Source organism: Nycticebus coucang, chromosome 12 (assembly GCF_027406575.1).
Source record: "Nycticebus coucang isolate mNycCou1 chromosome 12, mNycCou1.pri, whole genome shotgun sequence".
NCBI lineage: Eukaryota > Metazoa > Chordata > Mammalia > Primates > Lorisidae > Nycticebus > Nycticebus coucang.
Genome location: NC_069791.1, coordinates 25,502,711 through 25,515,691, shown reverse-complemented (window position 1 = coordinate 25,515,691; position 12,981 = coordinate 25,502,711). Strand labels below are relative to the sequence as shown.

Sequence of the window (12,981 nt, the reverse complement as noted above, 5' to 3'; positions counted from 1 at the left end):
AAAGTAAAAACTGAGGAAACTGACAAGGACAAATATATTTAATAGTTAATTAAAGGAGTTAGCAAACTATAGCCCACCAGCCCCGTCTGGCTCGTTTCCTGTTTTTTACAAATAATAAAAGACAACAGGCACAGAATAAAAAGCTTCATGATTTACTAGAACAAGGCCACACTATTTCTTAATATATTATCTATGGCTACAACAGCAAGATGAGCACTTACGACCGAGACCACGGGCCACAATGCCACGTGTTTACTATCTGGCCCTTCATGGTAAAAGTTTGCCAACCTCTAGGCTAAAGTAGCAAAATTATTGCCTTACCACCCACAAAGAGAACAACCCCCAACCTATCATACCAGAGGTACAATTAAAACATCAGTGTTACAACCTTCTCGTTAGTTCTTTCAGATGAAATATGATTTTCTCCTAATTTGTAGAGTTGCTGTTCTTATACAACACAATAAAAATAATACCAGTACCTGTTGGACTAAGCAGGCAGAAACGCTTACGCACTTCTATTTCAGCTTTTCAAAAAAATATGGAAAAGAAAACTGAACAATGAATTGTGTTAAATGTGGGACTGAATAATAGCACCAGAAGGCCTTGGTAGCACTCAGAAAACTCCTAATGTTCCTGTTTCTCAAACTTAATATAGTTCTTTATGTGAGACAATGATTACATTTTCTTTGCAGAGTTCACTGCTTAAATAGTGACGCTCAGGCGATGTGAACCATCTCAGCGCATGTCCGGATGCCACCCCACCTCCCCAGATCCAACCCACGCCATCCCCCTCACACCCTCAGAGTCAGGAGGCACTCGGAAATGTTACGTATTTCTTCCTTTCTCTCTTGGTCTGATGATGGAGTCTAGGCTCTGTTGAAATAAATCTGGAAAGATGAATTAAAATGAGATTGTAAGGGAAATTTACTAACAAGCTAAGAACATGGTTCTGAAGAGGAAAGGGACGGGTTTCCATGGGTGTGCTGCAAGGGTGATTCTGGAGGCCATGGAGAAAGGGGTAGAGGGAGATACTGGAAGCAAGGAGAGCAGCTGAAGACACTATTAGCCAGGCGGAGAGGACAAGCACCCGGGACCTCACCCTGGCAATGACAGCAAGAATGGAGAACAGGAGACAGATGGGAAACACTCTCCAGGTGGAAGCAAGTGAGCACAATTATTTTGTCAACTGACTTTGAAGGCTACTGTCATTTTTATTTTTTGTTTCTTAAAAAAAAAAAAAATACATTCTTAACTGCATTTGATAGGTTCTGTGTTCCTTAAGAGCAGAGACCACACCTAACTTCCTTCTGTTTCAGTATTTACATCCCAACGGCATAGCACAGATGTGGCAAGACAGCAGGGCGGTCCAGGAGAAACCAGGAAGCTGTGAGCCGCAGCCAGGGGCCCAGATCCTGGGCTCCAGGCTCCTCTACTTCCCAGAGGCTCCGACCCAGCCCTGCATGTTCTCAGGACACTGGGGATCATGATGTCTATTTTTTAGGATTGTTTAAAGAGTGAGAGAGCGAGAACATGTACTTCTATATGGGTAACATTTACAGAAATGGGAATTTAGTAAAAAAGAAACTCTGATGAGTATTTTCACACTAGTATTATTCAGATACAAATAATGAATGTTAATACAGTACTACGAAAGGTCTTTGCTTTCATGTGAAGTTGGTTCACATCATCCCTCTTCAGGAAGAAACAGTTATTGTCAGTAATAGTATATTTTATTCTAAGAGATACTCAGTGGGAGTCGATTTCAAGGAAGGGCCTTGCAAATTTCAGGGAGAAAAACTATACTGAAAATGTGCAACATCTATATAGAAACTGATTACAATTCTAGCTTCTCTCCTCACTCTGTCCTTTCCGGTACATACCTCCTTATTGGAGGCTACAACATTTCAAGGAATAAAAGTGTTAATAAATAAGTTAACTGAAATGTGCATCTGTGGCAAGGTAAGATACAGACCAGAGAGTTTAGAGGGTCTCAGGTAAAGTGTTAACAGGAGAAAATTAATGGAACTAATGGAATTTGACCCCTTCTTCTCCACAATACAAACCCAATTTAAAATACAAGAAAAATAATTGAGCATGACTTCTTTGATTTTTAGGAAACATTCAAGAAGATCTCTTCTGACATCTGTGAGGCAGCAACTTTCTTCAAATAGGACATGACACGGCCATTAATATTCTCATTCTAGAGACTATCAATGGGACTGTCCTGTTACCACTGAACCGCCCCAACAGTACAGAGCAGCTCATGCGCCTTCCCCTTGGAGGTGAAAAAAAAGAATTGTTTTCTTCAGGATCTTCCTCTGACTTCTTCCAGAGACTACCCTGTTTCCCCGTAAGGTGTGCTCCCAGAGATGCGCTAGGTCTTATTTTCAGGGGACGTCTTATTTTCGGGGGATGTCTTATTTTCAGGGAAACAGGGTAGGTAACCTTAAAGGGCACAGCAATTTGTCATATCTAGATTAAAAAATCAGCAGCCTATGATTTTATTTGCAAAGAATACTATCACCTGTACTGAATGATGAGTTTAATGTTAAGTTGGAGATGAACTACCCCAAAGCAACAACTCAGGACTCTATGTTCTTTGTGAAATGTCTACCCTGTAGGTGCCCCCCAATTGTATTAAATACAAGGCATTAAAAAACAATGGAAGCCTCCCAGTGAGTTGTGGAAAAATGTCTTTCACGCCATTAAAATTCTTTCAGCATGGATTTTTTTTAATGAGATATGGATTTAAGTACATCTTAGCAAGAAAACAGAAATTCAGATATTACCTATCTACTTACTAAGACCATCTGGATTTTCAATAAATCAAGGGAAATGGTTTGAAAGCCTATAGGTAATCTGAAAAGTGTTTTGTTCTCCCGTGAGTATACTGAGTGGAAAATCTCCGTGCCACTCTTTATCCCCACTTAACAGGGGAGTCAATGACATTTTAATGCAAAGTCCGAGAACTATTCCAATTCTGCTTAAGATTTTAAAAGTCTCTGAGGTTTAAAAATCAATGGCAACCTTTATTTAAAGCCATATTGAATGGAATAGTTTCTTTTATGTAAGTCTGCATGTCTAAGAAAATAAGTTTCACTAAAAACTGAATAGAGTTGTGTATCATTTTAATAATCCTTTAGCCTACTGCTTATTAACACAGGGATAAAGAATTAAAGGAATTTTCTATTCTTTGATACTTTGGGAAAAAATAATAAGTTGTTAATTGATGACTCCCTACTGAACCTCAGAGTCAAAGCATTCTACAATAGACATCCTCTTATTTGACAATGTGAATGTTACTTTCTTTGCATTACCATTACTACTATTGCTCAATATTTTGTTGCGGCAATCAACTGATTTCTTTCTGAATGTATTTGTCTTCCTTCATTCTTTGCAAAGTTTTTGTTTTTGGTCCCTATCTTAAACATTGTTATTGTTGTTAAATTTAAGCCTTTTTATTTTTGTGAAGGCAAAAAGTGGAAGCCTAATGAACACATGTATATGTGAAAATAAAAATTAAAAAAAAAAAAAAGAATTAAAGGAACTTTTTACATTGCCTTCTGTCAATCTCCTCCTCTCCACGTGAGATATGCATAACAGCCTCATATTGGACAATTTTTGCAATTTTGCAACAACCTCTAAATGATTGTTACAGAAATGTTTTCTTTACCAATATCCAGAAAATTGGGGGTCGCAGTGCCATGAAACAAGTTATCAATATCTATTTCAATTTCACCCAGTAAACAACATACACAAATGTCAGGAGGGTCAGACAATACTATCCTACCACCACATGAAAAAAAAAATACAAGCAAACTACCAAAAATATCACTGGGTATGGCTACTTTCCTCTAAGTGCACTAGATGCCAGCTGCAGTGACCATTTGAATGCAATGTCATTACCCTGGGCTTGGATTTCTAAAAAAACATAGAGAAGAATTTCTATCAAAATATATAAATATTTGCCCTCTCTGACCTCCCTGCAGAATGCGATTTGCTGAAATGGCCATAGGCAATATCAATCCAAAGAAAAATAAAACGACGTATGAGAAGGTAGCACAACACTTCACAACCAAATTGCAAAATTACTGGAGGAAAAGAAAAGCCAGAGAGGTAGCTGTCCCTTCCTGGACATAACAAACATGGCCCCCTAAGAGCTGGAGGTAACTCACATCATGTTTTCAAGTGAACTCACAGGAAGAATCGTGAAAAAATTCCCTTCCTTACCTCATTCTTGCTTTCCAGACCAGAGATTAAACTCCCAGTCAAAGGCACAGTAAAGAGCAAGCAGTGGCTCAGATAACTGAGTTCATTTGCTGATAAAATTAAATAAAGCAAATCTTGCTAGTTTGCATATTTTTGCATAGATTGTACACCACACAGGTAACCCGGATGCCCGACATCGGTGACTAGCAACCAGTGGACCTGGGTTTAATTCCAACTTGAAACAGTATTTTTAAAAAAAAAAAAAAAAGAGGAAAGAGTATGGCCTCTGGTGGCTACTTCTCCTACATGACTTAAGTACTGAGATCTTAGTGACCAAAGGACAGAGCCAGCTTTCTGGCTGGCATTCTTCTAGTCAATAAATCTATTTTACCAGTATCTATGATCTAGGTGGATTTAGGTGATATTAGCTGTAAGAACTTTTTTTGTTGTTTTTTTTAATTGAGACAGAGTCTTACTCTGTTGAGCTGGGAAGTGTGCTGAGGCATCCTAGCTCACAGTAATCTCAAACATTCAGGCTCAAGTGATCCTCTGGCCTCAGCCTGCCAAGTAGCTGGGACTACAGACAGGCTCCTGCCACAATGCCTGGCTGTTGTTTTTCTGTTTTTAGTAGAGATGGGGGTCTTGCTCTTGCTCAGGCTGATCTCGAACTCCTGAGCTCCAGCAATCCACCCACCTCAGCCTCCCAGAGTGCTGGGATTACAGGTGTGAGCAACTACACTGGCCCAGCTGTTAAGAAATTTTTAACGTATAATTTCTTAACATGATATTCACAAAAAAAAACTATTTTTCTTTTGGGGGGGAAAAAAGCACATAAACATTTTTAATTTCCCTAGATTGAACCTTAATACCAACAGACAGATTTGTAAAAGACTACTTGTGTTCCACTGTCCCAGGGTCTGCAGTCAGCGTCTTCCCTGCCCTCCTCCCCTTGTTCCCTCCGATGTCGTTCTGATGCTGTCCTGACCACCTCGTTCTCCCTGAACACACTGCTGCTGCTTTCCGTGGTGGTTTAACACCATCATATATGTGCATGTTTCTCAGGAATGAAGAAGCCTTCTTTGCTCACACCTTCCTTTCAGTGATCCTGCCTTACCAGCAGAGTCCAGAGTGGAGAGGGTTAGCAGAGCGGAGCCTTATCTGAGATCTTCTCTAAGCCTGCCTGAGAGGGCTCCTCTGCTAAGGTGGTGGCAGCAGCCCTTACTGTCCTTACACTTCATCCCAGAACACACCTGTTCACTGGTGCAGGATAAGAGAGTGAAGAAGTTAAATGTGCACTGTTAAGCAACATGGTACAAAGCCGGGGTGTCCAACCTGTGGCCCGTGGGTCGCGTGCTGATTTTCTGACAACTTTTTTTGCTTTTCTGTGGTGTCAGATATCATGAAAAGTATGCATGGACTTTTGTGTGCTGATCAGTTTTCATTGGTATTTTAATGTGTGGCTCGATGCAACTCTTCTTCCAACCTACAGCAGAGGAGAAATAAGGTTGGACACCTCTGGCTATAAAGTATATGAATACACAACTCTTATTTCTAGATTCTTCTCTAAGGCTGCCTGCAGAAGAATTCTTCCTCTTTTGCTGGTTGGCTTTCCTTCCGTTGTTGTGGGAGACAATTACTAACTGTTACGAACTAAAGCTCCTGAGAAAGATGCTGTGACCTCCGAAATGCTCTGTACATTAAGAGATGATGATTCATCTATACCAACACGGGCAGACCCTCCATTTATTACCTTGGCTATTGAATCTGCCCAAGAGGAGATCTCCAAACTCTTTAGGTACATGTCTGTGAAACTGAGGAATAAATACTCCAAGGAATACACATGATGATGGGTTACTTAAAGCCAATACATTAACACCTTAGCTATTTCAGAGAAAAAAAAACATTTTTGGAGTCTAGTTAAAGCAGTTATATTATGAAACAGAATGCAAACTTTGGTTAATTGCTAGGAAAAGGCAGAAAAACTCAAATGAATTTTGAGCTTACTGTAGCTGCCTCCTGCTAGGATAGTGAGGCCCCAAAGGGCTTCCGCTCTCACTCAGCTTTGAAGTTAAGTAAAAAAGTTTGCTGATCACTGCCTTAAGTAATTGCCTGGAACTCTCTCGGGATTCTACCTCCGTTGGCTATGTAAGTCTTGACTATTGCACATCTATGCGATATGAAGCAAACTGGGGAAACAGAACAGAAAAGAGATACAAGGTGATGGGAAGGATACTGATGTCACCTTGCATTCGGACATGCTTTCAGGACTTAGAGTGGCAATTGTGTCCTAGTCACTTAAAGCTTAGGCATGGTGACCTGAGTAAAATGTGTAGTTAATTCTTACTATAATGTCTTCAAACTCTGGTACATGTACACTTTACAACTATTTTCAAAACCTTCAAAAAATATAACCTGGTCCACTTAACAATACAAACAAATTCACACTCTTGCAGGCTCTGCCCGGAACACCTTCCTTCTCTCTGTGCTGCTGAGTCCCTCTCACCTACCAAGTTCACCCCTTCAGAGAGGGTTTCCTAACTGTCCCATTGAAAGTCACCCCCTCTGTAGTCCCTCCATTAAGAATTCTTTTAACCTGTGTATTTTTTTCAAAGCAATTGCCAAAATTTGCAGTTATGTGGTAATTATTTACTTTTTTATCATGTGTGTGCCTCCTCCCATCAGAATGGAACAAAGTCTCGTCTAATTTATTGCCACGTCTCCGTGTCTACTGAATGTCACTCCATACTTTTGAATGAAAGGGTGCTGCACGGCATTCAGAAATAAAGAGAAGGCAGACTTTTAACATTCGTAAAAAAAAAAAAAAAGTCAGCCCTTGGAGCTATTATAATCTGGCTCTACTTTTCTCACAAACCTAAAAAGAAACTGAAACCCAACAGTTCTCCCAAGATCCTTTTAGAATTGCGAGTTTGGGGTTGAGTCAGGAATAGTCTTCCAACTCCCTGTCTCCCACACCAGGGAGCTCTCCAAACCAAGCTGTTGTTTCTTCTAGTCTCACTTTATTATTCCTACAGGATGTATAAATAGTGTTGAGCACACGTGGAAACCAAATGTTTGCTGCCTTCCCCATAAACTGCCTGTTTGTTGTTTTGCCAACTACAGTGGAGAAAACACAGAAAACGCTCTATGCCATGCTGAGGAGTCTGATATCACCGCCGTGGGCAGGAGTGATGGGATTCCACCGCTGCCCAATCCCAGTCCACAGCGTGGTGTGGCCTGGAAGTCTCAGCCTGCTGCTGACACGGACAGACTGACTGCCATACTCATGACATAAAGTGTGGTTCTAAACCAGACGTTAATGCTCCACGGACAGGCATCTCACCTATCCAGAATAATTTACGGAATAAATTACTGTAGCTAACACATACTTCAGCAGCTGTGCCAATTTTCCTCAAAGAGAGCAAGTTTACACTCAAATGACCAAAGGAAAAAAAAAAAAAAAAAACAATCTGTGAAAAGAGAAGGCTGGCATCAGCAAGAACCATTGACAGCCACAAGTCATAAATCCATTGGGGAACTCCCGGACAAGACAAGGTTTACTGATCTGGAATCAAAGCCATTTAAAGAGCAGGCTCAATAGTAATGGTACCTAAGCCACCATGTCTAAGAAGGTGTTCCTCCTTGTAAGAAATTAGGTGTCTTAAACAACTTCTTTCTAACTTCCTGGAACAGGCGAACCATTTGTGGCACTTATATCAAGGACCTTCCTTCCAGGCAGCTGCACTTCACTGCCCACAATTCCCAGGCTTGACATCATGGGTCAAAATCCCTCTCCTCAGGATCCACGGTTAGATTAACAAGCCATTCCCCAATCCTCTAACACAACAGCTGACTCATCTTTTCTGGGTGAGAAAATTTTTACTACCTTGAAGTTAACAATTTCTTCATGTGCCTTTGTTCACCTAGCCTATTCTTTTCTCTCTTTGAGACAGTTCTCAGTATGTCGCCCTGGGTAGAGTGCCGTGCTGTCACAGCTCACAGCAACCTCAAACTCTTGGGCTCAAGCAATTCTCTTGTCTCAGCCTCCTAAGTAGCTGGGACTACAGGCGCCTGCCACAACGCCCGGCTATTTTTTTTATTGTTGCAGTTGTCATTGTTGTTTAACTGGCCCGGGCTGGGTTCGAACCCGCCAGCCTTGGTGTATGTGGCTGGCACCATAACCACTGTGCTACGGGCACCAAGCCTAAAGTGAGTTTCTTGTAGATAATACATAACTGGGTAAAGTCAACATTTTTAAAATTGTTGCGGTTGTCATTGTTATTTAGCTGGCCTGGGCCAGGTTTGAACCCGCCAGCTTCAGTGTATTTGGCTGGCACCATACCACCAGACCTGGGGCGCCAAGCCTAGCCTATCATTCTTGAGGAGGGCTGAGACCATGCTGGTTTATTAATATGAGTCCCTGCGCTGGTCTCTGTTTCCCAACTGCTCCTGGGCATTACGATGCTGATATAAAATTCTTATTTCTGCAGACTGTGTTTTAATGTTTTACTGTGGTCAAGTTTCTTTTTTTATTATTATTTTTTTCTAGTGTTATTTTTATTTTTTTATTTGCTCTATTGTTTCAGGTTCATTGCAGGTACAAAGAATTAGCTTACGCTGTTTAAATTGTTAGGTAAAGTCCCTCTGACAGTTGTGTCCGCCCCCCAGGAGGTGTGTCTTACACTGTGAACCCCTACTCCACCCTCCTCCCCTCTCCCTGTTCCCTCATTCCCCCACCCCACTATGGCCAAATTTCTTTATCATAAAGGGAGGCCCCAAATCACTGGTGCCATGTGATACTGGCAAATCTGTCTGCACGCATTCAGACCATAATGCTCTTAACTGTGTCCTTTATAAAAGAGCATGAGTTTCGCTTTTAAATTAAGCAGATGATAGTACTTCAAATAATACAAATCCAAAAACGAAAAATTACTAATCCCATCAGTTCTAAAGTTTAGAATATTTACCTACTCATTAGACAAATGTTATTAAAATTCTGTGGCTAACATTAGTTTTTTGTCAACACAGAGTCTAACTCTGTTGCCCCAGGCTAGAGTGCAGCAGTGTCACCATAGCTCACAGCAACCTCAAGCAATCCTCCTGCCTCAGCCTCCTGAGTAGCTGAGACTGCAGGTGCACGGCACTTCATCTAGCTAATTTTTTCCTATTTTGGGTACAGACAGGGTTTCACTTGTGCTCAGGCTGGTCTTGAACTCCTGGCCTCAAGCAGTCCTTGCGCCTCAGCCTGCCAGAGTGCTAGGAATTCAGATGTGAGCCACTGTACCAAGTCACATTAAAATATTTTTTAAAATCTGTGCCAAATGTATACAAAAACTGGGAAATAGAGAAATATGGCAGCGCACTATTTAGCTTACAAAGACTTCTGATAGCACATGCAGGGAACTGCAATTCAATGTGCCTCAGATTCCTAAAAAATTCATTTGATTGTACATTCCAAACAATCATAAAACTGTTAGTCAGAAACTATTAGTCATAAAACTAATAGTCAAAAACATAAAAAAGTAGAGTCCATGGTCAATAACTGCTGGGCTATACTAGTTAAATGTACTTTGAAGCTGCACAAAATTAAATATGCTTAACACTGTGCAGCAAAATCGGTAATACCCTTTCTCCTATACAAGAAACACTTCTTTTTATTAAACTGTCTTATCCTTTACATAAATTAATTAAAATGACTTCTAAATAGCATTTAATATAATTTTTCTAATCCTCTGAAAAGTTTTCCACTCACACATTATTAGCACATGAATTTCAAAGCTCACTGACTATTATAAGAGCAAATTCATATTCCGGTCAAGACACTGAGAAGAGGAAGAACTTACAAGTGTAAAAGAAGTTATTTTTGTCATTTAAAAAGCTGTTTTAAAACAGCATTTTTTTAAAAAGTTTAACACAATGTTGAACTCAGTAAAAGTGAATTATTTGATTCAAGCAAAACTGTCCTTTAACTTTGTACTAATATGTTACTCTGGAAATGCTAATATTGCCAAACATCCAACAGATTCTTGCAAAGTTTAAAAAAAAAAAATGACCTTCAGGCAGAATGAGCTCACAGGTAGTGGGGGCTTTGGTTCAGGCAAGAAGGTCAGAGTGTCATATGTTACCGTACATGTAGGTCAGGTCAAGGCACACCACGTGCGGCTAATAGGAACAACGTCTGCTGTTTCACAAAGGCAGCCATGTTCATCTCCATTGAAAACAGGAGGAGGAGGTGAATGGACATGCCTTCTAACACTTGCACCTGAAAAGCACCAAGAAAGGGGTGTGCATGTGTTTGGATGTGCTTAGGTATGAAAAATGATTTGGCCAATATGAATCAGCATCTCCAACTGAGCTACCGATTAACACACGGGCTAAAGGAAGGTCCAGAGAACATGAGACCACTTTGGGAAACGTGAACTGAGCAAGCTGTTACTGTTAGAAAAAAAGAATATTTTTAAATGTCAGCCTTTTCCCATCACCTACATCCTATAAATCACTTATCCAATCAGACTGTCAATGGTATAGATCCTGCCTGAGACTTTTTTCTGAATCTGTGCATGATTTCTTCCCCCCAAATAAATTCATCAGCTTAAATTAACCAGGAACTTTCTTATTTTGGTTTTCTGATGTGGTGAAATTTTGAATTAAATATGTAATTAAACACTTAATGAAAAGAGGGACTTTACCTAACAAATGCAATCAGTGTAACCTGGCTTATTGTACCCTCAATGAATCCCCAACAATAAAAAAAAAAAAAAAGAAAGAAAGAAAGAAAAGAAGGAAACACAAAATTATCCCCAAACTAGTACATGAAGGTGTTCCTAATTCTTTATAAACTTTAGTACAAAAATTAAGGCAACACATGTAAAGAAGGCATTTGAATTTTTTACTAAGGTTATAAATGTTGACAAGAGTTCACATTATGATTTATGAAATTAATATGGAAGTCAATAATACATATATAATATGTATCTAAGATTTTTATATATAAATACATGTACATCCTCCAAAAATAAGCTCATATGTATAATATGAAGACAACAATGTCAAGTGTATCTAATTCAGAAAGCATAAAAGACTATAAAAATACAAAAACAGTGATTATTTGAGGACAGTAGTAATATGGGGGTGTTTGTTCCATTTTATATTACTTTTAAAATTAAAATATCTTGGTTTGGTTACATGCATAAACCATTACGTCGATTAGCAATAGTGCTAAAAATAGAACTTCTAAATAAAAGCACTAGGTAGTTGTAAAATTCATGTACATCAGAAATCCACATACCTGAGCCAACCTCTTTTTCCTCTTCTTCAATGTTGTTTTTGATGCTATCATATTCCTCATCAATGGTCTGGTTACCGCGCATCTGAGATAAAATTCTTCGGGCCTTCTGAGTTTGTCCTTTCTGAATAAGCCATCGAGGACTTTCAGGCAGAAAGAGAAAGCCAAAAAACTGTATGATGGCTGGAATTGCCGCAAGTCCCAACATGTACCTGCAACGAGAAATCCACAGTCATGGTAAAATTTGGTCTTACCAGCCCCAAGTACGTGCTCGCCACATACTTCCATTAGTCAGAAGTATTTTCTTTTTAGTATGCGTGTAAGCTTGTGTCATCAGAAAAAAATGATATTTTTATGCTGCAATAAAAATTGAAAATGGGAAAAATATAATTACTTCTCTATCTCTCACACATACTATAACAAGAAAGAATGGACAAAAGTCACAAGAATTATATATACACATTCTGAACCAAAAACATAATTCAGGAAAAACATAATTATCATCCCTATTTAATACTAATATATATAATTCTGGTTTTTTACAATATAAAATTGACTTAGGATTTTTAAAAAAAACCTCTATGGCATCTGCTTAAAAGACATACTTTTCATTAAAGTAAGTGCTCAGATCTGTTTTGTCACATTTTCCTATTTCATTTTGCTATCAAGCACCATGTTCACCATCATCAACTGAGCAGTGGAGGTCTACAGAAAAGCAGATAGAGTCAGGAGCAAATAACTACAAAGATAAAAAGCCGCTCATGTTGTTGTAAGTTATCTGTTATCTTGTTTACATCCCTATTCTTAATGGCTGGCAAGATTCAAAACAGCAATTAAAGATGTCATTTTAAATTCGTAGGAAAAATAACAAAAATAGTAACATGAGTCTATCAACACCAAGATCTCTCCAAAGTACAGGAGAACCTCCATAGTTGACCAGCTCCCTACCTGACCACCTCCTTAAGTTGACCTAATTTTCATAAACCGGACATGCACCACATGTACATGTGGTGCAGCAGGCCTAGTTCCTTATGTTGACCACCTCTGTAGGTTGGCCAGATTGTTACAGTCCCTTTGGTGGTCAACTTCCAGAGGGTCTACTGTGTAATGATCACAAACTGATCTCCTAACATCTCCTATCATTTCTAAGTCTCAATGTTCTTGAACTGAGGGGTTAAATTAGGAAAGCCTCAAGGTCTCTCTCAAATGGAAACTTCTAAGAATCTAGGACAACTGGATGTTCTCTGTTGACCCAACTTCCCTGGGTCTATTCTAAGGTAGAGTCTAATAATAGAGCTCAGAGGGCCAGTTCCTTTTCTGTAAGAAGCTATCCTGGATATTTATAAGTCAATGAAAATTCACCTGATTCAACATGCTTTTCATAAGTACTCTACCTTTTAAGCGATGCTGAACCCTAAGGATAGTAGCCTTAAAGGTTCCAAAGACATATCTTACAAAATAAGTTACTATGTTCCAGGCAATTTCATTTT

The 12,981-nt window shown here is 39.3% G+C and overlaps 1 protein-coding gene across 1 annotated transcript in view; it reads right to left on the bottom strand.

Moving 5' to 3' along the window:
- SLC2A13 (solute carrier family 2 member 13) overlaps positions 1 to 12,981 on the bottom strand; it is a 361,921-nt gene that overhangs the window by 267,523 nt on the left and 81,417 nt on the right. The window contains exon 3 of the mRNA XM_053557369.1: positions 11,495 to 11,703. Within this exon, the coding sequence (XP_053413344.1) occupies positions 11,495 to 11,703 (209 nt within the window). The remainder of the gene's footprint in view (positions 1 to 11,494; positions 11,704 to 12,981) is intronic.